This window comes from Telopea speciosissima, chromosome 9 (assembly GCF_018873765.1).
Source record: "Telopea speciosissima isolate NSW1024214 ecotype Mountain lineage chromosome 9, Tspe_v1, whole genome shotgun sequence".
In the NCBI taxonomy this organism is placed as follows: Eukaryota; Viridiplantae; Streptophyta; class Magnoliopsida; order Proteales; family Proteaceae; genus Telopea; species Telopea speciosissima.
In genome coordinates, this window is record NC_057924.1 from 3,411,593 (window position 1) to 3,438,963 (window position 27,371).

At 37.4% G+C, this 27,371-nt stretch overlaps 1 protein-coding gene across 4 annotated transcripts in view; it reads left to right on the top strand.

Annotated features, from left to right (window-relative positions):
- LOC122640839 overlaps positions 1 to 27,371 on the top strand; it is a 28,462-nt gene extending 1,091 nt beyond the window's left edge. For 2 of the 4 annotated variants that reach the window (XM_043834094.1, XM_043834093.1), the window contains exons 3-7: positions 3,071 to 3,443; positions 4,326 to 5,662; positions 5,906 to 6,019; positions 6,251 to 6,405; positions 27,295 to 27,371. In XM_043834094.1, the coding sequence (XP_043690029.1) occupies positions 3,071 to 3,443; positions 4,326 to 5,662; positions 5,906 to 6,019; positions 6,251 to 6,405; positions 27,295 to 27,343 (2,028 nt within the window). In that variant the 3' untranslated portion in view covers positions 27,344 to 27,371. The remainder of the gene's footprint in view (positions 1 to 3,070; positions 3,444 to 4,325; positions 5,663 to 5,905; positions 6,020 to 6,250; positions 6,406 to 27,294) is intronic. The other 2 variants (XM_043834095.1, XM_043834096.1) reach the window with 2 other exon arrangements.

Consider the following 27,371-nt stretch of genomic DNA (forward strand, 5'->3'; position numbering starts at 1 on the left):
TCTTCTTCTTGGGTAGAGTTTTTAGTTTTACATGAATAGTGGATATATTAAATAGTGCCTTAAAACTCTGGATATATTATTTCATTTAAAATCTGGTGTTGTAGGATACTTTTGGTTTATTTTGAATAATCTATAGTTTTCCATTATCTAAGCAGAACATGAAATAACAATTAGTAAACATATCCATAAAGAGGGGTGCGGGGGAGTTACAGGGATGATAGTAGAAAGATGGGGTAAACCGAAAGATTACAATTGTGTTCCTTAACAGTTGCAATTGCTGATTGAGGTAATAAATGCAATATTTGTCACTACTTGGAAGCTTGGTCGGTAGGATCCAAAGCTTCCTCAGATAAAATGCTACATGACATAATTGAAGCTTTTAAAATGCTTCTCCAGATGAGACTCACTGGAAATAGTTTCTTTGACCACTTGCAAGTCTAGTGGATCTGACATCTGTACCACTTGGAATAGTGTAGCTGAATTTATTGGGAATAATTTCTTAAATTGCATGGAAATATTGAGTATCTAGTGGACCTACAATTTATTATATGCACAAATTTAATACGGATGTGTTATATTATATATTTGATAGTGTTGCTCATCTGAGACGTTTTCGAAACATATTTTCACCGCAAACAGATATGGAGATGGATGGGTGTTCTTTCAAATTATAGTTGATTAGATAGATCATTTAATGTGAAGTTCTGTTCCCTAGCTGTTCTATCCCAGAAAAAGAAGTTTTTTTCCCTACACACTACTAGGTCAGTTTGTATTGATTTAAGATACTGTTTCCTAATTTTGTATTATTATAGGTTTTCACAGACTCCCTCCCCAATATGTTTATTTATTCAACCTGCTGACCCAATGAGGAAAAGGTAAAAACATTGGCACTCTGTTGTCTGAGCATGTGTGTCTGTGTGTGTGCATCTCACTATATAAGACCTTAGGGATAGTTGGGTTAGGAATAACTTGTGTTCTCCCAGGATAGAGCACCTGCTTCTCCTTTGTGTCTTAACTTCTCTTTGATTTGGTTAGTGTCCGGAGCAGAGGTATGAGCCGTAGCAAACCATATTGTCCAAACTTTTGTATTTCATCTTAGCAGACCATATTGTCTGCCTTTTGTATTTCATCTCTATCTGTAGAGTAAGGGAACTGATATCGTCCTACCATGGTTCTAGCAATAAGTAATCCCTACATGGTTTAGGGTGTGGCTTCTTTCGCAATTAAGCTGCATTTGCAACAAACCCTCTGAAGGATATCTTGACTTCAGTGTCATTGTGCTGGGGCAGTTTGAATTGCTTGAAGGTCTACACTGGCAACTTTGGGTTGGATTGGGATAGTTCACAAAACATGAAACAGGTGAACAATGATACTTATAATTTAAAATACAATAAGATGAAATATGAACATGTATGTGACTGGAGTTCTTGTTAAGACCTTGACCATGAAGTGGTTCAGTTATCAAATATGATCATGAACTAGATCATTGCGATCTTGCCTAGAAATGTCAAGTAGATGAAGATTAGAGTAAGAAGTATGAATGCAAGGAGAAAAAGAAAAGGGCCAGTAGAACATAATAGCAATCTTTCCTGAGTCCTGAGTGCTTGAAGATAATGACTGATGGAGTGATTTTGATGCAGTTATGTGCATGGTTTCTTAGGGATCTTTGGTAATTTGATTTTTTTTTTTTTAAATTTTTATCTTGTTGCAGTTGAATAACGTAGGGAAGTTAATTTCAGAATCAGTTTTAGAGTTTGATTAGGAAACCTCTTTCTTTGTTTCTTTTTCCATACATATGCAAACACTTATCGAGAGATAATGGAATGGAATGAAATTATTGGTTTGCAAGCTGCTAAGAGCTCTGTCGTGTTTTCCCTTCTCTCACTCACCTTCTCTGTTTAATTCGATTCCGACTCTCATTCTCAGGTCAGTCTTCTACTTATATTTATTCCTCTTTTCTGTTTCTGCATTCCTATCAAATCCCTTGATCTTACTCTTGAGATTTAATAGTTCAGTCTGAAAATTAATGTTCGGTGAAACTGCTGGACCAAGAACAAAGTTCATCGGTTCCTTCATCTCTATTCTGTTGGATTTTATATTATGGGCATACGATTCCCATCTATAGGTGTACCTAATCCGTGGGTTACAATTTCAGAGACTACCCTTACTGTGAGAAACACCACCTGCAATCAGAGGAAGCTTTGAACTCCCGCCTGGGTTCATTGCAGAAAATTCTATTCATCTATTTGGGCAGTTCTTTGGTCCGGTTTTGAGTGTAGTTAAGAGGGTTGGAAGTTGAGACTTTAACTTCAAATCCATTTTCAAATTGGAGCCTTGGGTGAGGGATTATTGCAATCACGAGTTGGTTTTTTCCTTTCGCTGGATTCTGTTGTCGAGAGGTGGGGGAGGGCAAAACATGTTTATTACAAATAAGGACTGTTGTTTTCAAAATCCCACAAAGCCCTTGCCCCTTTAAGGTTTTTTATTTCATTTTCCCCCTTCTATTCTAAGTAACGGAAGACCCCTCCCTTTTCAACCTAATTACTAATTACTCCCAGTTTTGATTAGCCTTGCACAAATGAGTCTTGAACTATCATTTAATTATGAAATTGCCATTACCATTGTTATTGAGTTGTTTATCATCTGGGTGGGCCCATAGTGACCCATGATCAAGGTTATTGAACCTGGGATCACATCAAATGTTCTGACTTAAGTTCATGTGTTCAGTCTGACAGAGAGAACCTTCTCCTTCGATCAGACATAATGGTTTCTTTGATTGGTGTTTGAAGCTTTAATATTCTGTTACAAAAGGGAGAAAGATGAAGTGGAAGATTTAAGGGATTTCTCTTTGGTGGAGTGACATGAGATATCTTAATCTTAGTGTCAACAAAGAGGAGTTGTACTAATTGATAACTTTGATGTAGCCATCAACAAAGAAAATATCATCATGTGTGAACCATGTTGTAGTTTTACTTACTTTTGTACCCTTAAACTGGATTTTCTTTGGTGGCATATCAATTTTATCATACCATTATTTCCATCTGATATTTCCTCTTGATTTATTTTCTAGATGGAAGAATCCAAGGGATTTGCTGGACAATCTAGAACATATTCGTCTCAATTGTCACAAGTAGGCTTCGGTGCAACTGTTGAAAGTCGTGCTCCATTGTTACCAGCTGCTCATATGTTTCCACCAGAAAAACCAGTGTCTGTTGGAGTATTTCAACCTGCTCCACCCATGGTTCATGTTTCTGCATTGACTTCGACATCCTCGATGAATCAGTTGTCTGTTAATGAAGTGCAGCCAGTTGTGGTGCCCAGGGCACTGTCTAGCAGCTCACTAGAAAAGGATTCTTCTTCTTTAACATTGCCTCGAACAGAAGCAGTACATTTCAGATTGGATGGAAGATTAAATGGGCCAGCTTTTGCATCCCAAGTTCGAGGTGCTTGTCTGTTTTCCTCACTTTGTTTTAACTGCAATGATTGGTGAATTGCTCGTATCATTTGTATATTACTAAAAGTTAGAGTACCTTTAGTGTTTGGAGGAACAATAGTATTTCATTGCTACAAATATGGATTATTGAAAAAAATAAGCCATGTATTTGGATATTTCCCCTCAACTCCGCAATATGGTATTATTTATTTGATACGAATAGTTGAAGTGGATTCTCGGAAGAGAAGATGGATTATGGGAGTGTGTGACTTGAACTATTGATTGAGCCTTATTGTCATCATTTATTTTTTATTATCAGCTTCAGATGATTCTACCCTTCTCCACAGCTATTTTTTCTTTTTCTTCCTCCCTCCCCCCTTTCTCTTCAAGATGTATAAAAATATTAGTGTCAATGCCTTAAAAGTATAGCTTGTTTGATTGGTTATTTTTTTTAGAATGTATTTGGATTTGTTTACTGATCCAATGTCTTGATGAATGGTCAGAAATTTTAAAGGTTTCCTCTTTCTCTAGAAGGTTTGATGCATTTTTATTTGTTTTGATGCAATATTGGAAATTGTCTAGTCCCTGTGGCTGTTTCCATTTGTGCTGTTATTTAATCTAAAATTATTGATTAATTTTTGTTAGTTATTATATTTACCATTGGAATATTAATATTTTACTTTAATGGGGAATGTGTTGCTTTTTCAATGCAAACTGGGAGCGGTGGGGTTAACTTATACTGTTCTATATTATGTTTTGTTTCTCATGAGTCTTGCAGTGATAACTCTCGTGGCTTTTTAATGCAATAAAGTTTTGCTATTATGTTATCACCTTCCCCAATGGTGCATCTTCTTTCGTACTGTAGTTGATTATGTTAATTGTCTATGTGCAGAAAATACTTCTGGCGATCTCCAGTTGGAGAAAGCTCTCAGACTTGGTCAAACAAACAAGGTGTCAGATCATACACCTATTAAGACTGAGGCTTCTTCTAACATTAGTAGCTCTCAAGTAGCCCTTCAAGCTGCAAAAGATCAGAGCTCTAAACCCTCTGTAATTCAAACTGCATCCGGTAGCCTGCCAAGTGTACAACAACCTTCACAGGGCATCAACTTTATTCAAAACCCCTCACCTTTCAATAATCACAGTGACGTTGCAAGGAATGTTCAGAAGTTTTTGCAACCAAGGCTTCCTGAGCATCCTAATTGGACACCCCCTTCAATTGAGTACATGAATAAGGCCTTAACTTGTCAAATATGTAAGGCTACCATTAGTGATGTGGAAAGTTTACTTGTTTGTGATGCTTGTGAGAAGGGAGTCCACTTAAAATGTCTTCAATCATACAATCAAAAAGGCATTCCTAAAGGGGAGTGGCACTGCCCTAAGTGCATAATATCAAGCAATGGGAAGCCATTGCCCCCTAAATACGGTCGTGTTACGAGAAATATCACTGCACCTAAGGTATCTTCAAACACCAATGGAGGTCTAATTTCTGCAGTGAAGAAGGTTGAAAATTCAGATCAAAAGGTTAATCATCAGAAAGCCATTGCTAATGGAAATCCTGGTGGTATAGGAAGCAACCATATTGAGTCATCCCATGGACTAAAGATCTCAAGTGTAATAGATGCACATGGATCTGATTTCACCATAAGCAGAGTAGGCCCAGAAAAGTCAAGGGAAACTGCAGGGTTAGTTTGTGCACCTCTTTCTGGCATGGTTAACGACAGTTCTGAGCCACCCATTCAAAGTGGTGGATCATCTTCATGTGACACTGGGAGACTGAACTCTGATTTTACGTCACTGCCAAGGTTTGATCGAGGACACCACTGTCAAGCCTCATGTAACTCATTAGGTTATGACAAGAAAGGGCCATTACACCATGAAGCTTCTGGAAATCAAGATATTGTTAACAGTTCCACCTCTAAGGAGCTTGGGAAATCTGATTTAAGAGAGACTTCTGAATGTAAGTCAGGTTGTGAGATCAGGCAAGAGAACCAAGATCTTCCGCAGGCAGCTTCTGCTGAGGCTTTAGATTCTGGGAATGGAGCTAGAGATTGCAATAGGTCTTCATTAGATGATTTGCATGGTGTAGATTGGGTTGGTGATATAGTTCGCATAGTAGATGAGAAGTCATTTTATCAGTCTTGTCGTGTTAATGGAGCAGTATACAAGCTGCAAGACCATGCCCTTTTTTGTTCTGGTAATGACAATCTGAGACCTTCGAAGCTTCAGGTAAGCCGTGAGCAAGCATTTCACGATTCTTATGGCTTTAGGGTCTGTGGATATATATTGTTACGTCTAATTTACCTGCTGAGATAATTCCAACTGCTGATTTTCCCCCCCCAATTAAGGTTGAAACTGTGTTGAATCCTCCCTTTAGTTTTCACAGAGATGACATTCTCATGAACAATGTGTTATTTCAATTCTTTCTATGGATTCTCTTAAGTTGTGTGAAAAAAAACCTTTCTATTACAGGCCTTGTGGGAGGATAACAAAACAAGGTCAAAGTGGGCTATTGTGAATAGGTGTTACTTGCCTAGTGACTTGCCTGAGGTAGTTGGCCGGCCATGTACTCCTGAAAATAATGAGGTAGATAATTTGTTTCTTGAATTTTCTTTTGGAGTTTTCAATTCATATCCATTGTATATACTCTGTATTCATCGTACACATATTGTTTCCCACAATTGAATTAGAAGCATTGACTTTTTCTTTCTCCCTTGTCATTATTATTATTATTTTTTTATGTCTGCACATGCATTTAGGCACAAAGTTGTGGTTTGAATATTGGATTTGATACAAATATTGGCTATACTGTTGCAGGTATATGAATCTAATCATAGTGGCACTGTAATGGCTGGCTTAATTCAGGGGCCATGTCAAGTTCTTCCTCCAAACAAGTTTAAAGAAGAAAGTGAAAGAAGAAGCCATTTACTTCATGGGGAAAGTGATGGGTTACAACCTGTTTTCCTTTGCAAGTATGTTTTTTTGTTTCTTCGCTTTAATTTCACATCATTTACCAAATACCACCAATTTTATATTACTGCTTCTTGATAGGGGGCCTCAAGCTGAGGAACATTTTGTTAATTGGGGCCTTTGTGCTTGTAATCGGCGCTGATGTTTTTGTATTTATATCACAGTTCTTAACATAGTTGTCAAGTCGGTAAGGCGACCCAAGGTGGTGGAGGGGTCCCTAAGCGCATAGGCGACCAAGGCGCCCAAGTGTTATTTTTTATTTCCTTTCTTTCTAACATTATTTAGTATGCTACAATATATACCTTATATCATCAAAAATCAATTAAGCCACATCAAGTCATCAAAAATCAACATTGAACTAGAAGACAACAAAACTGAAGAAGCAAGCTATTGGAATTTTGAAACAATCAATACATACATTTTGTTTATACTGTTCTTGAAATTGGTCATTGTCATGGTATAGCTAGTCTCACATTTGGTTTATACTGTTCTTAGAATATATGATCATATTTATAAGTAATTAAGCTGCTCTCGATTTAGAAAAATGTTCTTGTTCTCTAAGACGTTTGACTGGTCAAATGATTTTATTTTTACATGAGAATTTAGAGCACAAAACCAGCTTTCCAACAAATCCAAGATTGTTTAAATCTGATTTATATTGAATGAGTTATGTTCTGGTCAAACCTTATTTGGTACGCTCTAAAGTTGTCAAAATCGTTCTAAATGAAAATATTTTTTTAGATATCAAAACAAATGAATATTTTACCGCTCTTTTGGTTTTTAACAATGTTTTACCATATTAAGATTTATGGAATTTTTAGATTTGAGAAAAACCCAACAATAGAAAGTTGAAAATTTCACCTACCGCCGAAAATCCAGTTTTTGTTCTTGAATTGGGGGGGAGGGGGTTGACTTTTTATCCTTTTGGAATTTGATTTTTTAACTATTTTTATTGGATTCAAATAGGGGGGCAGGTATTTGTTTATTTATGAATAATATCTTAAGTAAATAAAATATCAAATATAAAAACATTTACTTGCCTACACGACGCCTTGACAACTTTGGTTCTTAATCCAAATCGTGACAAAACCTTGAGTTGATACTAACTCGTACCAAGTTTCGACCATATTTCAACCATTTCAGTAGTATTGATCAGTTTCGATCGAAAATACCATGTTTCGACCAGTTTTGAACAGCGCATCACATGTCGAGGTTTGCTCAGAAAATACCAGATTCGACTAGGTTTCAGTCGAAACTTGGAAAATCTCAGCTTTGAAACCGGCCTTGAAACCGAGATTTAGAACCTTGATTTATATATTGATATACTATGAAAACTAATGTAGTCCTAGCTTCCTAGGTGGCAAGGAGACCAGCTAGGGCAGGGGCTTTAGGCCGAGTTCTCTAGGGGTAGAGAGTCACTTGGCCAAGGTATGATGGGCAAGTGATGGCTGGATGTTGCTGGAATGAAATTTAGGGTTGTGGGTTTTAATGGAAGTTAAAGGAATCTAGGGTTTTGATGGTGGGATGGGGCAGGGGTCTGGATCGAATGGAAGGGATGTTGTGAGGATGCTGTGGATTAAATTTAGATGGATTCTGATGGAGGGTTAGGTCTGTAAGTGAATTAGGTTATGAGAAATTGAAGAAAACAAAAGGGGAAAATTAGGGTTGGGCTGTAGAGGGTTTAGAAGAAGAGATATGGGGTTGAGGATGGCTCAAACTTTCCTGTAGATGCAGTAAACAATTGGCAGCAGCAGCAGAACCTTGAGTAAAAATTGAATCTTGAAGAAGAGAACTTGAAAGAAAGCTTGTATGAACCACCCGGGCTTCATAGCGCAAGGTGTTGACTGTCGATTGGATCATACACCAATCCCACCTTGCTTTGATCACACACAAAGTAGTCCTCACAAGGGAAGAGAAGCAGCAGCTTGCAAAACAGAAGTTTCAATTTTTTCATTAATTAAATAGGCATAAAAACCTTACTCCTACTCAGCCTAGGAGTCTAAAGGACCCCTACCCGACTTATAACTAAACCCACACTCCTCTCTAATTTGTGGGAATATGGTGTGGATCCAAAAAAAAGAAAAAAATTACATATTAAATAAAAGGTGACTCAAGTCACTTAAATTGAACCATTGGTTCAACCAGGTTGGGCTGGTTCAATTTAAAAACATAAAAACACTTAAAACAACTAAGTATGGATCCACCAATAATACTACTAACACTACTACTTGGACAACAGCTTCCTATTCTTCTTCTTCTTGCGGATGTAGTGCTTCAGTTTGGCATCAAGAACCCACCATCCTACTTTATACAGCAGAGGTGCTTTGTTTCTTAGCTGTACTTTCTCATCATTTACAACCAATTTTATACAACTGCTTCTTGATAGAAGACTGCAAGCTGAGGAACATTTTGTTAATTGGGGTCTTTCGTGATTGTAATCAATAATGTTTGTTTTGTATAGCTATACTGAGATACCAAGAGAACCCACCTTTCTACTTTAACCAGCAGTGACAGGCAAGGTTTAAAATCTCTTTTCGTTTCGGTGTTTCGGTCTGATCGAAATTTCCGAGATACCGAAATTTCCTCGAAATATGATTTTTTTTCTATGAGTTTTGCTTGGCCATTTGTGGGTGTAAAATGCCGAAATGACCAAAATTTCCGAAACGAGATGATCGAAATATCCGAAATATTGCATTTTTTCGATTCGAACTTGCGTTTCGTTTCGACTTGACTGAAATACTCGAAATATTCGAGATTTCAATCGAGACGAAACGAATTTTTGAACTATGGTGACAGAACCTAGATTTTTCAAATTTGTTGAGCTACTCCAGACGTCTCAACCAACAAGTGAGTTAGAAAATATTTAAAACAAAACAATACTGAAAAAATTGATAATATATGTGGAGATTCAGAATTAATGCAACCCCAAGTTCCAAACCCAAAATTCGGGTTGCTATGGGCTAACTAACATAATGGAGAACTCAATTACAATGGACAGTTGCAATTTCGTAAATATTCAGAACAGTTCAGAACCCAATTGGTATGGTAAACAGGAATAGTCCAAACGGGGAATAAAATTCAAGGACTGGACTAAACTGGAACTTAAAACTAGAAAGGGATAAAATAGGAACAATGATGCAGGAGCAATCCCTTGACTGGCTCAAACCCATTGGGGGACCCATATGAAGACGAACCGGGTTCAATTGGGTTTAGTAGGATATTATAGCTATTTATTTATTTAGATTTATTATTGGAATTTTATATTGTAATCTTTTATTTTAAATGGGCTACTTAGTGATAGAGTACTTTCAATGCTTTAGTTTTAATAGACTAATTAATGATAGAGTTGTTTTAGGAATTTAACTTCAGTTTTAGATTACTATTAGGAGTCTTTATTTGCTTCTTTAAATACAAGGCTGTACTCTATGCAAGATTTGGACTGAATTGAATTTTAAAGATGGTTTTACCTGCGGGTTACCAATATTGAGCGTTTGCTCTCATCTTCTCCCTCTCTTCCTTTTTTTTTTGGTTAAGTTCTCCTTCCCTTTTTTAATTCTACTCTCTAAACCCCTCACATCTCTCTTTATTTCTCCTTTATTATTTCCCTTCCTCTTTCTTTATTTACTTTATTGTTTCCTTCTTGGTTCCTATTACTACCACACTTGTGGTTGAACAAGAGATCGTTAAATCTATTTATTCCCTTATCCATTGATCATTAAAACTTCTGGGGTTGTGCATATATTAAAGCGTGATCCTGATTTTACATCTTGAGTTCAGATTACCACTGTGGTGAGAACCAGACTCTTAAATAGAACTGAGTACAGTTCTTCTGCTAAGCCAGACTTCAGAGGCTATTTAATCAGATTTTGATTGTGGATTGAGTGTGGGTTGAGTCGATTCAAAAGCCCAACATGCCAATTACTTGATCCCAGAATTTCAGTGTAACTCATCTTAATAGGAGAAAGTTCTCTCCAACATCGTAACTTCAGGTCTACCGCCATAGCCATATCCATATCCATCGTAAGATGGAAGAAGACACTGTTCCTCTTTATTTTAGAATTTTATTTCTTATTTTTATTTGCTTCCTAGTTTGCCCTTTTCAAACAACTTTACTATTACCCATGAATTGCAACTTTCCTTTGTTAGAGTGCCTCATTGATTTATAGAATTGCCATCCACTTGACTACTTAGTTGTGTATATTATTCATGCGGGCCCATAAGCAATCTAAATCGGGTTTTAGAACCCCGGATCCACATCAATTGGTATCAGAGCTGAAATCCTCTATTTTCGATGACAATTGACCCTGAATTTATTACTCTTTTGGAGCAGTTTGCGAAGAAATTTCAGGATGGATTGTTGGATTTCAAATCGGATTTCTGGGATCTTCGATCAGATTTACGAGAGTCTACTGATAATATCAATCGCTTCTGTGCTAAAGTGTGCAGCGTGATCGCCCTTAAAGGACAGGTCAGTGGTGATAGAAAAGGTGAACAACGAAAGTGACGATTAAGCGGAAATACACAATGCGATTAAAGTTGCAGTTGGAGAATTGATTGACAGTTTGATCAAAGTTGCAGTTGGAGAATTGATTGACTGTCCGATTTTAGTTGTGAAACCCCACAATCAGATTACATTCAAAGAGGTGTCATGTGCTAACGATCATCAGGAGATTGTGATGGTTGATTATGAGATGCACTGAATCATCGTCCAATCAGAGCTATTATTTATAGATGTTGAATGAGTGGTGCTAATTCTCTCATTTTATAAAACTCATGATCAAGTTTTCTCAACACCGAGGGAGTTGATGTAGGAGAAATCCCTTGGATTGGACCAAATGCGTTGGGTGACCCATATGAAGACTAACTGGGTCCAATTGGGTTTTTGGATTTATTAGGATATTATAGTTATTCATTTATTTAGATTTATTATTGGGATTTTATATCGTAATCTTTTGTTTTAAATGGGCTACTTATTGGTAGAGTCCTTTCCATACTTTAGTTTTAATAGGCTAATTAATGGTAGAGTTGATTTAGGAATTTAATTTCAGTTTTAGATTAGTATTAGGAGTCTTTATTTGTTTATTTAAATGCAAGGTTGTAATCTATGCAAGATTTGGACTTCATTGAATTTTAAAGATGGTTTTACAGTTGAAAGGGTAAGATGTAAGAATAGGCGGAAATCAATATGCTTATGCTGAAACAAGAAATAGGGGCCAATGAGATAGAAATAATGAATCATAAATAGAGTTCAGGTTCGAATTCCATAGATAATATAGATGGGATTCTCTATAATGATAGGGAAATGAAAGACTTCCTTATGATTCTTATTTTATGTACTTGATACTACTTGAATCTTATTTTACCTACTTGATATTGGGAGCGTGTACTCTTGTCTTCTCCCTCTCTTCTTCAATTTTTCTCTCTAAACCCCTCTCATCTCTCTCTTTTTTTCTCCTTCATTATTTCCCTTCCTCCTTCCTTATTTACTTTATAGTTTCCTTCTTGGTTCCTGTTACTACCATACTTGTGGCTGAACAAGAGATCGTTAGATCTATTTATTCCCTTGTCCATTTGTCTGAAACTTCTTGGGCTGTGCATACATTAAAGGGCGATCCTGATTGTGCATCTTGAGTTCAGATTACGACCACTGTGGCGAAAACCAGACTCTTAAATAGAACTGAATTCAGTTCTTCTGCAATGCCAGATTTCAAAGGATATTTAATCAGATTTTGATTGTTGGATTGTGGGAAAGTGAGGGCAAAGAAATATGATGATCTGTATAACAATTTGAACACAAAGGAAGGGGAAAAACTATCTTTAAAATAGCTAAAGTAAGAGAAAGGATGAGTAGAGATTTTGACCTTGTAAGATGTATTAAAAGTGAAGATGGTAGAGTTCTAATTAGGGATGAGGACATTAAGAAACGTTAGGAAGAGTACTTTTGTGGCCTACTAAATGAAGGCTCCTCTAGTAATAGGGCTCTTAGGGCTGCATTAGTCGTCAAGGCACCACATGCCGCAGATATATATGCAAGAATAGGGCGTTTGTAGTAAAACAAGCCCTAAGAAAGATGAAAGTAGGCAAGACATTAGGCCCAAACGAAATCCCAATAGAAGTGTGGACTAGCCTAGGATTTTGTGGTTTAGCCTGGCTAACCAAGTTGTTGAACAAGATTCTAAGTACCAAGAAATGCCAGATGAATGGAGGAAAGTATTGTGGTCCGGATCTACAAAAATAAAGGTTATATTTAAAGCTGCAATAATTATAGAGGCATAAAGCTTATGAGTCATACGATGAAGTTATGAGAGAGGGTTATTGATACCTATCTGAGAAAGGAAACCACTATTTCGTGGAACCAATTTGGCTTTATGCCAAGAAGATCTACGATGGAAGCTATTTTCTTACTTAGGAGACTCATGGAAAGGTATAGAGAGGGCAAGAAAGATCTCCATATGGTCTTTATTGACCCAGAAAAAGCTTACGACAGAATATCGAGAGAACTAATCTGACACATACTAGAGAAGAGAAAGGATGTCTTGTAAATATGTCATAATTAAAGATATGTACGATTGTATGGTTACTAACCTAAGAACTATAGGGGGCCAAGGTCATGAGTTCCCAATTACCATGGGGCTACATCAAGGATCTACCTTAAGCTCGTACCTGTTAGCACTTATCATAAATGAGTTAACTAGAGACATTTAGGATGGGATTCTTGGTGCATGCTTTTTGCTGATGATATTGTGTTGGTGACAGCCAAGTTGGAGTTATGGAGATCAACTTTGGAATTAAAAGGGCTAAAGATAAGTAGAACAAAGACAGAGTATATGGTGTGTAACTTTAGCCACATTGGGACGGTTACGGAGATGATCAACATTGATGATAAGGAGATACATCAAAGTGAGTATGTCAAATATCTGGGCCCTATCGTAAATAAGGTGATATAGAGGTTGATGTCTCCCAAAGAATTAAAATAGGATGGATGAAGTGGAGAAGTGCGATTGGAGTATTGTGTGATCAGCTTATTCCTTTAAAACTTAAAGGAAAATTCTATAAGAATGCCATATGACCGGCTATGGTGTATGTGCGGAGTGCTGGGTAGTGAAGAAGCATCATGTAGATAAACTAATTGTAGTGGAGATGAGGATGCTGAGATGGATGTGTGGCAAGAACTTGAAGGATAAAGTAAGGAATAAGCACATTAGAGCTGAGTTGGGAGTAGCCCCCGATATGTGATAAACTACGAGAGAGTCGTTTTAGGTGGCATGGCCATTTCCAGTGGAGGCCTTGGGATGCTTCAATTCGAAGGAGTGATTTGATTCAGATTGAAGGAACTAAAAGAGCCAGGGGCAGGGCTAAATTAACCTTAAGTGAAGTAGTGAGGAAAGACATGCATAGCTTAGGTCTCATTTCTTGTATGACATAGAACAGATCTGATTGGAGAACAAGGATCCATGTAGCTGACCCTATGTAGTTGGGAAAAGGCTATGTTGTTGTTGTTGTTGTTTGATTGTTCGATTGAGTGTGGGTTGAGTCGATTCAAAAGCCTGACGTGTTAATTACTTGATCCCAAAATTTCAGTTTGATTCATCTTCATAGGAGAAAGTTCTCTCCAACATAGTAAGGTCAGGTCTACCACCATAGCCATATCCATTGTAAGGTTGAAGAAGACACTGTTCCTCTTTATTTTAGAATTTTATTTCTTAATCTTCCAACTATACCCCTTCTTTTTACCTTTTATTCCCTTGTGTCCCATATTTTTATTTGCTTCTTAGTTTGCCCTTTTCAAACAACTTTACTATTACCCATGAATTGCAACTTTCCTTTGTTAAGAGTGCCTCATTGATTGATAGAATTGTCATCCACTTGACTACTTAGTTGTGTATTAGTTGGGTGGGCCCATAAGCGATCCGAATTGGGTTTCAGAACCTCGGAAAAGATCCACATCAATCAAATTCTGTAAGGTGTTTCTGAAATATTAAACCAAAACAGGACGACATTATATCAGAATTTAAGGAGGCCCTTCTGGGTAATATCAGAAGAATATGTCCTAGTTTGACAATCAGAACTTTCCTCTTCTCCACTATAAAACAGAACTCAAAATAGAATGGAACTAGAGCAGTTTAGGGCTCGTTTAGGAGAACATCTGTCTCTCTTAAACCAAAGCTTTGAGAAGCTGAAACTCAAGTCGAGTAGGGTTCCTAGTGGGTCCTAACTATGTTTGAAATCTCATGGAAAAATACCCAATATATGCTGGTGCAACAGGCCTGCAATAGGTTGCAGTCTGAACCATAGTTAAAACAGGAACGGTGAAAAAAAAGAAACTTTGTTCGGTACTGTGTTTAAAACACCTCAGAATGCGAACGGGGTGGTAAGAAATACGATCAAACATTTTGAAAAAGGCAAAAAAGAGAATGAAAACGGACTTAAACATTTAGATTTGAAAAATTCTGAACCCCCCAAAAAATTGTGGGACCAACTAATACATTATTAATTAAATATTAATATACTAATGATAAGTTTATATAATATTAAATTAATTTTTTATTAAAACATTTCCTTGTTTTGGCGTTTTCTACCTATAAGTGAGATCAGTTCGGAAAACAGCAAAAAAGTGGGAAAAGAAACAGGATGGCTATAAAAAGGCGTTTAAAATGTGACTTAATTACTAGCTATGGTCTGAACAGAGCAGGGTGTTAAGTTTAGTATATAACAAGAAATGTAGATCGGGTTTAATGCTTGTAACCAGTAGGGATTAGTATTCAGCGGTATTAAGTTTGAAGACAAACAGAGAAGGATTTATGAAGTAATGAGGAAAACTTGCAGGCTGTATCTGCTGGTGGGTATAAGTAACCTCAGAGATGGATTTTGGTTGGGAAATCTGATTCAGTTGTCTGCACTAGATCACAGCAAGGTAATGACAGAGAGGAGATGATCTGATTTGACAGAGAATGAAGAGGAAGGAGCTCAATCGACTAACAGTCAAGCCACAATGGCAACTAGAAAAACAATTCTATTAATTCAAATCTGAGTTATAGATGGATACAGGCTTGTATATACAGATTGATGCAATACACGGGCAACGCAGAAGAGCTGATGCAATACAAGACCAGTGTAGAAGGGAAAAGACCCAACCCAATCATGCCCCCTTTCCCCCCGTTGTTTAAGTTAAAACCAGGACCATTTTGTGGTTTACCTTAAGGCCCATATTCTGCCCATAATATTTTTCTGTGCATCTAGAAATTGAATGAAGAGTGTGGTCCTCGTGTGATTTGTATGGAGAATATCTATAAGATTTGGTTGCTGAAAATATTCCTTTAGCTAAAGATTTGATTAAGATTCTATTTCTTGTAATAGCCAAGTTATAAGTTTTTTTTTTTTCTTTTGTTTTTGTTTAGAGCTATGGAGATCAACCTTGGAAACAAGAGGCTTTAAGATTAGTAGAACGAAGACGGAGTTTGTTCTGTGTAATTTTAGTCACACTATGATGGATACTGACATAGTGCAAATTGAGAAAGGTGAGAAACCACAAAGTGACTATTTTAGATATCTGGGGTCAATCATAAATAAAAGTGACAGAGGATGATGTCTCACAGAGAATTAAAGTGGGATGGATGAAGTGGAGAGGTGCGTTTGGAGTGTTGTGTGATCGACGTACTCTCTTAAGGCTTAAAGGAAATTTCTATAGGACTGTTGTACGGCCGGCCATGATGTATGGGGTAGTAGAATGTTGGGCAGTTAAGAAGCGTCATATTGAGAAGCTATGTGTAGCAGAGATGCAGATGCTAAGATGAATGTGCGCAAAAACTAGGAAGGATAAAGTAAGGTATGAACATATTAGAGCTGACTTGGGAATTGCCCTGATCAATGACAAGCTCCGAGAGAGTCGGTTGAGGTGGTATGGTCATGTGCAACAGAGGCCTAGGGACGTAATGTAGTCCTAGATTGGTAGGAGACCAACTAGGAGCCAATCAAATTGGCTACGTCAAAATAGGGTTTTTGGTGAAATTAGGGTTAGGGTTTGGTGTAAGGGTTATGTCAAGTCAAGGTAGGGGAGTCTAACAGTGAAGATCCTGAGATGTTTTAATGGAGGGAAGTATGGTGATTTGAATTAACAGCAATATAGGGTTAGGGTTTCGGTTTTTTGAAAAGAGTAAAATAGAGGAATCTAGGGTTTAGAGTGGGAGGATGGGGCTAGGGTTTGGATCGAGTGCTATAGGGGCAGAGAGGGTAATTCGGTTCTAGTTTGGTGAGGTTTTGATGGGTGGATTGGTCTGTGAAGAATTTGGGTAATGGGATGATCTCTAGAAATAAGTGGGACGTTGTGGTTTGAATGGGGTAATGGGAAAACAGCTTGGTTCGAGTATTCCAATGGTAGGAGAATACTCGATCCAATTATGGGAAGGTGTTGTTAGCTGAATGGTTTGTTAAGAATTTTGGGAGATGGGTGGGATAATTAGGGTTTTGGGGTGATTTGGATGATTAGGAGAAGAATGGGTATTGATGGGATCAAACTTACTGTCGTTGCAGAGAAATCTTGGCCGCAACTTGTTTGGTTGATGTTTCTTGGATAAAGATTGAATCTTGATCTTGAACTTGAAAGAGATCTTCAAAGAACTCGAAGGAGATCCTCAAAGAATTTTAAGAAAGCTTCAAAGAACCACCCGGGCTTCACATCGCAAGGTGTTGATTGGATTAAACACCTTTCCCACTAGTTTTGATCAAACACAAAGCAAACCTTCAAAGAAGAAACAAAGATGCAGTGCAACAATAGCAATTTTTTCAAAATTCAGAGGTGGGAACCCCCCCACCAAATCCTTTATTTATAGGAGCCATAGGCCCAATTCCTAATCAGCCTAGGAGTGTAAATACTCCTAGCCGATTCTAATTACACATCACAACCTCTCTCAAATTCGTGGAGAGATGTGGACTCAACTTATAATGAAAAACAAATAAAGAAAGGTGACTCAAGTCACTTAAATTGAACCACTGGTTTAAACTAGTTTTGGACTGGTTCAATTTAAAACACTAAAACATGAAAATAAACTAAGTATAGAAGCTAATCCGTATGCAACCTATGTACCCCTACTTTAGGTCCATAAAAGTGACCTATTACATTGAAAACCCATGGGACCAAAGGCACAACATGTATATAACCTAACCCTAGACTTATTCCCATCAAAATTAGCCTTTTTTGGTGATGTATCTGCACCAGGACGCCCCAGTAAGGAGGAGTGATATGATTCCGATTGAAGGGACTAAAAGAGCTAGGGGCAGGCCTAAAATGACCATAGGAGAAGTTGTAAGGAGGGACATGCATAGTCTGGGTCTTGTGCCAAGTAGGACCTCGGATAGAGCCTATTGGAGGGCAAGGATCCATGTAGCAGACCCCATTTAGTTAAGAGTCTCCTGACTTGCTGGGCTGTGCCTCTTTCCTCTTACCTTCATCTTGCATCTTCCATTTTTTCTGACCCCATTAAGTTGGGATAAGGCTGAGTTTGTTGTTGTTTTTTTGTTCTTTTATTTAAGCATTTACTGCCGTAATGAAGGATGGGATGGAATGAATGAGTTATTGGTTTATGCCTTTTTGAATGTTCTGTGGTGATGTAGAGACAACCCTATTGTGGTGAATCAATAGGTTGGTTTGGTGGTGAATCCAAAGTCTCTTTATTTCTTCCTTCATACGAAAAAAAAGAGCTAAAAATTCTTGATGTAGATCGAAGCATGAAGAAGAAAAGTGCAAAAAAAGAAAATTTCAGAAGTTACTTTTCACGTGAACAGTACCACATGTTACTGTTCATGTGAACAGTGCTGTGGCCCACCTTGACAACTGGATTAGGGTAGGATTTCTGAGATTCTTTTCAGTCTTCTAATTTGATTAGTTTCTAATTTTAGAATTAGAAGGTAGGCTAAAGTTTCTATTTTATGGGTTTTATGAATTAGTAGTTTCCTTTTCTAGATTTGTTTAGTTTCTTAATTAGATTGGGACTGGGTTGCTTTGTAATTGAGTTTCTTATAAATACATGTATGTGGCTGAGCAGAAGAGGACAGAGATTGAAGAGAAAAGAGTTTTGGTTGAAGCTGTGAGACGCGGCAACGTTGAGAAGCCCTGGGTGAGAGGATGATGGGCTGAGACAGCTGATCCTATCATCCTATCCCCCCTTCTATGTCCCTTCTTCTTTTGTTATCCTTTTGTGTTCTCCTTCATATGTAAACAGAAAATAGCATTAAAAAAAGAGTTCCAATTATTCAATTTGTTCTTCCTTATTGTGTTGATCCTGGTTGTAATCGATCCCTGACTGGTTTCTCCCTGGTTAGAGGTTGAGTTTGCATTAATTCTATTACCCATATTGTTGAGTGATCTCCCACTGGTTCTTTCCTAGCTCGAGATCGATTTTGCATTGGAGAAACTCAAAAACTAACTCCTAAAAGTAATCTGAAATGTACTGAAGATAGAAGTCAAACTATAACTTGGAATACTATGATTGCTAAACAGGAATAAGATAATGAATGTAAATTGACAAATGTAATCCCGAATAAAAAGAAAATTTCCTAAATATTCATGCTGAAGGGAAAGCTAGGTTTGGATCTGGTTTGCCTTGATCTAGGTTTCCAGACTGGTGAAATCAGTCCAGCCATGCATATGCAACTGCATCAGAAAAAAAATAAAAATGATACATCCTCTTGTTTATTCATTATGTGGTTCTAGGTCACGTTAAGTTTAGGTTTCAGAAACCAATAGTTAACCCGAATTGCAGATTTAATGAAAAATTCAGAATTCAAGAGAGAAATCTGAGAAAACATAAGCCAGAGGTCAGATAGAACCCAAAAGCTTATATATTAAGGAGGAACAGAATATTAAGGCCCTGTTTGACAACCATCCTGCTCCTATTCCGCTGATTCTGGGTGGAATTGATTTTTCCAGATTCCATTATTTTTGGGAGTAGGATTGGCGTTTGGTAACAGTATTCAAAACAGTGTTTCAGTATTGATTCCGTAACAGAAAAAGATCAGAATCAGCATTTGGTATGCACCTGACAGAATCAATCCTGTTTGTACACAATTTAATCACAAAAATGCCATTGTACAACTTTAAATACCATAATGTCATTATCAACTTCTTATACTGTCTTATAATTATGAGATGTTATTGAACATCTTTTAAGTATCATTCTCCAAACTCTTTCCAAACTTTCCTGCTCTCTGACACTTGGTTTTCCTAATAAAACTCTATTGTTTTGGGTTATTTTCTGACACTTGAGAGAACACTGAAAGCATCAATCTGCTATGAAAAAAAACAAAGAGACTGGAAGGTGCATAAAGTGAATCAATTTGATGTACAGCAACCAAAGATCTTAAAAGAATAAACTGAAAAATCTAAAAAAAAGGAACCTAAACAGGGGAGTGACCAGAGGGTTACAAACAGGGGAAGAAGAGAAAGGAGACATATCGGGTAGGTGTTGAGAAACTTTCACTATCAATTTCATTGCTTTCAAAGTAACCGAATCAGACAAAAGCTTCCACAATGGAAAGAAATGCACTTCAAATTTGAGAAAATCCAGGAATGTCCAGACTTCAGTCCCTAATCCTCTTCTTTTCATCATTATTTCATGAAATAAATGAGTAGCCATCTACTCAGACAACCAAACAACTATGAAAGTTCCCACCCAAGCAAAGGAAAAAGGAAAGCAATTAGAAGATTTTGATTAAAGAAAAGGACAAACCAACAGAGAAAAGCAGAGTAGGAGGAAGAAGTGAAGAGCCCTAAAAGACAAAGTCCCAATACAAAATCACAGACATTATAGGAGTAGAATAACAGGGAAGAAACAAAAAATGGTAGATCGGAAACCCTAGAAGACAATAGAGGACAGAGGAGGAGCCGAGGAGGGGATAGGTGAGTAGGCCGATGAAGGTAGAGCAATCAGGCTTTAAAAAAAAAAAAAAAGAGAGTCTGGAACAGTCTTTGTTCGTAGGGCTCCCATCCTGCTTTGAGTTGTTCTGGAACAGACGGAACATCCCGTCTATCCTGATTTGAGAGGGCATTTGAGACCGGTCTGTTCTCTGGGAGCATGAAATCTGACCGAATTGCCAAACAGAATTCCACTCCCCTTTTATTCCCACGGAATAGGAATCAGCGGAGTCAAGAATCATGAGTTCTATCAAACAAGGCCTAAAATATCAAATCAATCCAATGGATGGATTATAAAATTTGAAGAAATCTCACTTGATTAAGGAAGCTCAAAACAGAACCGCTGAAGCAGAATAAGAGAAAATATTACTCAGAAAGCACACATCAGAAATAGACGAAAAGCTGGTTGAAAGCTCCTTCAGTCAAGGATAATATATCAAAGAAGTTTCTACAGATTTTGATGTTTAGAACAATTGATATTTATGAGTCCTACTTGAACAAGGAAGTTCAAATAGCAGCATCTGATAAATGATAATAGTAGTGTTCTGATCTAAAAATACGATCCAGAATGTAAACAAACTTGATGTAGATCACATGTTCCAGCACAGGTGTAGCCGCCGGAACAAAGTTCAAAAACCAGTCCAGAATCGCTGTGGGAGACAGAATGGTTCTTGGTTGGTTCGATGGAGCACATTCCAACAGACCAGATTTCTAATTTTGAGGAGCATATCATAAGGAATGAGCAAGAACCTGTCCAGTTTCATCCACCCTATCGTCCAGCATATTTTGTGGAAGATTATCTTCAGATTTAAATAGATTTTGAGTTAACATATTTCCAGATTTGAAGAGGATATTGTCCAGCAGCATAAAAGGGGATATACTTCCAGAAATAAAGTAGGAGTCTATCTGTCATATTTGGGAGATTTGCAATCAAGTTTGCTGATTTGTAGGGGGATATTTTCCAGAAGTAACTCCACTTTGTATGGGCCACATGGCTAGCTGTGAGAAGATTAGTCTTGAAGATAAATTCCTGGTGTTACAGATTAAAGAGAAGATTAATTACAGGTTTGAGTGGGCCCATGACAGCTGGTGGAGATTGAATGCAAATTGAAGACTCAATTGCCAATACGTGGAGGACTCCTACAGCTGTTATAATTAGTTTTATTAGATAGGTTTCAATTGTTATTTGTTTCTATTTTGGTTTTATTCATTAGCTTATATGTAATCTGAAATTAGAAGGTTGGTTAGATAATTTCCTAGATAAGATTATTCACCCCCCAAAAAAATATCCTAGATTGATTAGGACTTTTATTCGGTTTTTCTTTAAATATATTTATAATAGCCATTAGCAGGGATGATTGAATTTTTCTTCATGAAGCTGTGTGATACAGTTGAGAGGTGAGATACCTACGACAATGATCCTCTACGGCCGGGCAGCTGAGTGGCCATTGTGCGGCCTCACACAGGCAGGGGCAAAATGACCGCTCCACCCACTGCCGAGCATCCTGCCCGGGTGGGGTCCATGCCCTGCCCGGCTGCCCGGCCGTAGAGGATCCAAATTGAGATACCTATGGGTGAGAGGCCCGAGAGAGAGTGAGAGATTCAATCCAATTCTGTCCTACCTTATTTTATCTTCTAATTTTCTTTTATTTCCCAATCAATTCTGTGGGTGATCTGTATTCTGAAGTCTACTGCAATCTAAGGCCTAACTACAGTGCTGGGATTCTGTAACCAGTTAATACAAGAAGCCCTATTGAGTAAATCCATTGCTGATTGAAGACCCCTCAAAATAGCGTATGCGGTTCAGTTTTCTATGGTGTTTTGCTGAAGATCTCCACTGCTAGACAGTACATCGATCCTATTGTAGGGTTGGTTCTGAGTTGAACTAGCTCCTACTTTAAAACTGCAGTATTAACCAGCAAACAACCAACACAAACAACTGGATAATGACCAGAAACTGAGATTCAAGATTAGAAACCAGAAGTGGAAGCAAGAAATACCGACTTGTTAATTGAGTGAGAAACTATAAAATAGAGTAGATAAGAAAAGGATGATATGACCTTGGAATCACCATCAAAGCCTGGATAAGAATCACCATCTATTGAGCCACTGAAGCACCATAGCAAGGGGCTATTGAATCACCACAGTGGAGAATTCTGAATCACCAGAGAATTTGAGGCAGAAAGCCAATTTCATGCAACATAAAATCGTGTTTAGGGCTAGCCCATTGCAACATTATATAAAAGAGACTTTAATGTAGTTCCAAATAGGATAGGATCCTACTAGGAGCCAGGTGAACAGAAGTTCTGAAACTACCAGCCGATTGGGGGCAGATTGGGGTATCTAAGGTCAAATCTAGGGTTATACTTGGGAGAATGGAGTGGGTTTTATTTGGTAAAATTAGGCCGGTTTTAAGGGTTTTAATGAACTAGGTATGATTAGGTTTCAATGAGATTTTAATTTTCAGAAAATTTAGGTTTAGGGTTTCGGGTTTTGGGAATGAAGAGAATGATAAGATCTAGGGTTTAGGGAGGGGAATTAGGTCAAGGGGTTCTGGTCGAGTGTCACTGGTATGGAGAGGATGATTCGGTTGAGGTTTGGTGTGATTTGGATGGTTGAAAAGGCTGGACAGAATTTAGGGGTTTTTAGGTTTCACAGAGATGAGGGGGAATTAGGGTTGCAATAGTGGAATGGGGCAAGGGCTGCTGTCGAGTATAGGGATGATGGTAATGGAGCTATGGATGAAATTAGGTTGAAGTTAATGGAGAGAATTAGGTTTTATGGACAGTAGATGAAGCTAGGGTTTAGGGGATCGATTGGGGAATGTAGGTCTAAGTCAGAGGATGAGAAGAAGAAGGGTTATTTGCAGATTCTGTAAATAACTTTCTGGGATGAAGATCAGCAGCAGCAGTAGCTTGAAAGTTGATTGAAGAAGACCTCCCGATCATGAACAGATGCAAGGAGTCATAGGAGATCCACGTACCCTTCACCTTGATATGACTCACAAGGTTGTCTTGATATGACTCACATGACTCACTCTCAAAAGAGATAACCAGCAGCAAAGAGATCGATTTTTTCAAAGTCTAAATTGTGGGGGGAGCCTCCCACGTTTTCATTAATAAATAATATGGCCTAAGGCCCAATCCTATTACGAATCTAAAACCTCTCCCTCTAAAATTCGTGGAGGGGGGGACAAAATATAACTTTAAAACAGTTACTTAAAAGATGCTCTAAGAGCCAATAGGATTTAAACAATACTAGCCAATAGAAAAGAGTCACCTAAATTGGACCATTGGTTGGACCTGTTCAATGTAAGAGCTTAAAAAATACTAAGTATAGAATGAACTAAAGCTAAAATAAACTAAGTATAAAATTAAACTAAGGCTCCAACTATGGCCCTATGGTTAGGGCAGCTTGTCTTCCTTGCGGATGCTTGGATCTGCATCAGACTTAAAAACTGACTCAAACTAAAGCCAAAAATCCTAAAACTCCTCCAACCAATAGTTTGCTATGGAGTTATGATGGGTTTCTAGAAGCCTAAGGGATTAGGTTCAGTAACTCATTTGAAAACCAGAATCATAGTGAAGGGAAGAAAGACCAGATTTGGAAGAAATTCAATAAGTAACAATCACCGACTCAGATGGGAATGAAATTCTAATTTGAATTTAATAAAATAACAAGGAACAACTCTTCAAAATATGAGCTCTATCCAATGGTTGGATCTGAAGAACCAGCATTGTTACAGAATTAGTTACTTAAGATCCTAAACATAAGGAACTCAGATATCATAGCAAATTATGAACTGACAGATACAAGATTCTGGTCAACAACAGTTCTTGAACTAGCAAACAAGATATCAAAAAATAAAACTTATCTGGTGAGATTAGGAATTATGAAGTGTCTTACTTGATTATTGATGGAGAAGGAAGAATGAAGAAGAAGATATGACTGAGCATCACACCTAGCCTCAACTGGAATCGTACTTGAGTATTGATGGAGAAGGAAGAATGAAGAAGACATGACTGAGCATCACGCCTAGCCTCAACTGGAACCCCACCAGCCACTATTGGCTTCCACCAACATAGCACTGCATCTCACAGCAAATCTTTTTTTTTGGATGAATAAAAATTTAATTACGAAGAAAAGGGGGAGAGGGATATACAAGCCCGAAGGAAGGGCGCAAAATAGTAGAAGAGAGACCCCAGGAGACAACACTACACCTGTTCCTTGGGGAATCTATGACACTAGTAGGGGGGAAGGAGTTAGCTTTAGATGAGACATCAAAGAAGATGGCCTTCCAAATCATGTCTAAAGAGCGGGAGTTGGACGTCCATCTTCTAAAGTTACGCTCCATCCAGATGTGGGAAATAGTAGCACAAAAAGCAAGCTTTCCAACTGTGTCACAGATTGACTTTCTCACAGCAAATCTTAATCTCACAGAATAAAGAAAAGACTCAAGTCAAAATCTCATTAATCAAATTTGTGTACAAGGCTGAATCCCCTTACAAACTTATATAGAAGACTCAAAAACAGTGTCAAACACTACAAAAGAAAGGTCTAAACCAATCCTTAACTAGTATGGTAACATAAGCTGACTAGGAAAGTAAAATAATGAAGGAAACTGACTCAAAGGAGGACTGGACTTATAGAATCCAATCCAGCCTAACTAAAACACTTAATAACAATTTAAATAAAGAAATAAAGACACTTATTTAACTAATTTTGGAGGCCTAGCTTCTACCCATATTATAGGCCCATTAAAGTGGCCCATTACAATGAAAACACAGTGGATCAAAGGTCCAACACACATAATCTAACCCAAGACTTATTTCCATTAAAATAAGCTCAATTGTGTTTTATCTGCATCAAAATAGTTTTAAATGACTAAAAATCTGCATATACTATAGGGAAGCAAAACAATTGAAATAAAGGAATAAACTCTAACTAGACTAGCTAGTAAAATAAATCACGTATTCCTACCTCCTACCCATGTTTTAGGCCCCCATCGAAGTAGTCTATTAAAAAGAGAACTCCTTGGACCAAAGGCCCAACTTATATGTTACCCAACCCAAGGCTTATTTCCACTAAAATAAACCCATTTTTTCTCTGATTTATCTGCATGAGTTCTGTTTTACTTATAATACTGCATATCGAGAATCAAATATTTTAAATAACCACGCTTGTAGTCTTGTGCATGGAATAAAAAGGGAAGAAGAAATAATGGAGAGTGATTGAAGTTTTCATTTTTCATGGTTGAGATGAGTTTTGTTATTTAGGGCCATTTAGAAGAAACCCACAAATAGTGGAGAAAACAAGAATTGAAAAAGAGAAATTGCTGCTACTTATGGATTTGATTTGTAACGTATCTGTAGGTGATATTTTCCCTTCCAATAAAAAATGTGGGCATGTTGCCACATTGGTTCATGGTTCCTTAAGTTACCTTGGAATGTTATTTTCGTGTTCCAGTTTCAATACATGACAATAGAAACTTCCTCAGTTCCTCCTGAGGAATGAAGCAAATGAAAAGTGCAAGGGACTTTTTGAAATGAAGAATTGGACGTGCCTTTGATATTTTATGATTTGATCTTGAAGATTTCTAGCTCCATTTGGTACCAGATCCTCCCTTGAAGTCCTGAATCCTTATGTAGGTGGATGAATCTTCATTTTTCTTGGCAGGTTTGAGGCTTAGGGTTTTGATACAATGAGCCAACTCCAATTTAGTTTAGGAATAAAAAATTGATTGCCTGCAATACAAGCCCAGTTGTATTGAGATTTTTTGTTGAATTAAGGGCTGAGAAGCTTGCTGGCTTTGATATTCCAGCAGCGTGCAATGGGGAAAGAAAAAGAGAATAAAAAAAGAGAAAAAATAAGAGGACTGTTTTGGGATTTTGATTTCTGAAGTGTGAACAGTACCGTGCGTAATACTGTGAACAGTACCTGAAGAAAAACAAAGAGGAGAAGAGAGGGACAGGATGATGTGACCATGGGTTCGAAAACCCCAATTCGGTCGATATGGGCATACCCAAGTGTACAATGGCCAGGAACTTGCTAAACTACTATACCCTCGAAACAAAAGCTAAATCTTATTGTATTCTTCTACTTAAGACTAAACTAACAGCTTAGGAATGGGTCCTACAAGATCCCTATAATAACTACTACTATTAGAAAAATTCTAAGCTAATATCTAATGGGCCCCCACTACTAATTAAATATTTATTTTCGTGCTCCCCTTTAGACCCCCCACTTTGTGGGGTTGATATTCATAAATAAAACCCAAAGAATTGAAGGCTCATACCCAATGGATATAAAATAAGATCAATTTTTGGACCAGTCCGGCATTAGGTTTGCTAAAAAAATAATGAATATTCGATGCTTACTTTAATATGGGAAGGTATACAAGAGCATCATATTCGTTCATCTAATTGGCTAATTTATCTGATTAACATGTCTAAGTCAATGAATAAAAAAACTAGCCATTAGAGGTGAGTCAAAGGGCAATTCAAGTGTTTTTTTTTAAAGAAATTTATTTAAAGGTACTGGGTAATCCAACCTTGTGATCAGTAGATTCTAAATGCATCAGCTGATGTCCTAACTGATTAACCACCTCTTAAGTTGTTATAATGTGTCAAGTTATTCAGTCAATAAAATCAACTGAAAATTAGTTTCTATTATTTGACACAAATATCACCCGGCACTGCTCCTTTTTTTAATCCATGGGTGTTCTATTGTACTACTGTTCATTATCAATTTTCCTTTCCAAGCTTATCTTTCTAAGAAGAACTAAGGGTGGCCTCCAGTAGTACAATGCTTGCTATGGCGGTGTGTCCAATTATCTGTTGCTCATAGGGACTGATGGGCTTTATGGATTTATTATAATCACTGTATGCTTGGGTATACAATATTATTTTATTATTACACGTTTTTGGTAGGCCATATTTAGTAACTTGTTTTCTGAGATTCAGAAGAAAAATCTGTTTTGCAGATGGTTTTATGATGAACCGAAAGGCCTTTTCCGAGCTGTTACTGATTAGGTCAAGTCATTGATTTTGGAGCACTAGA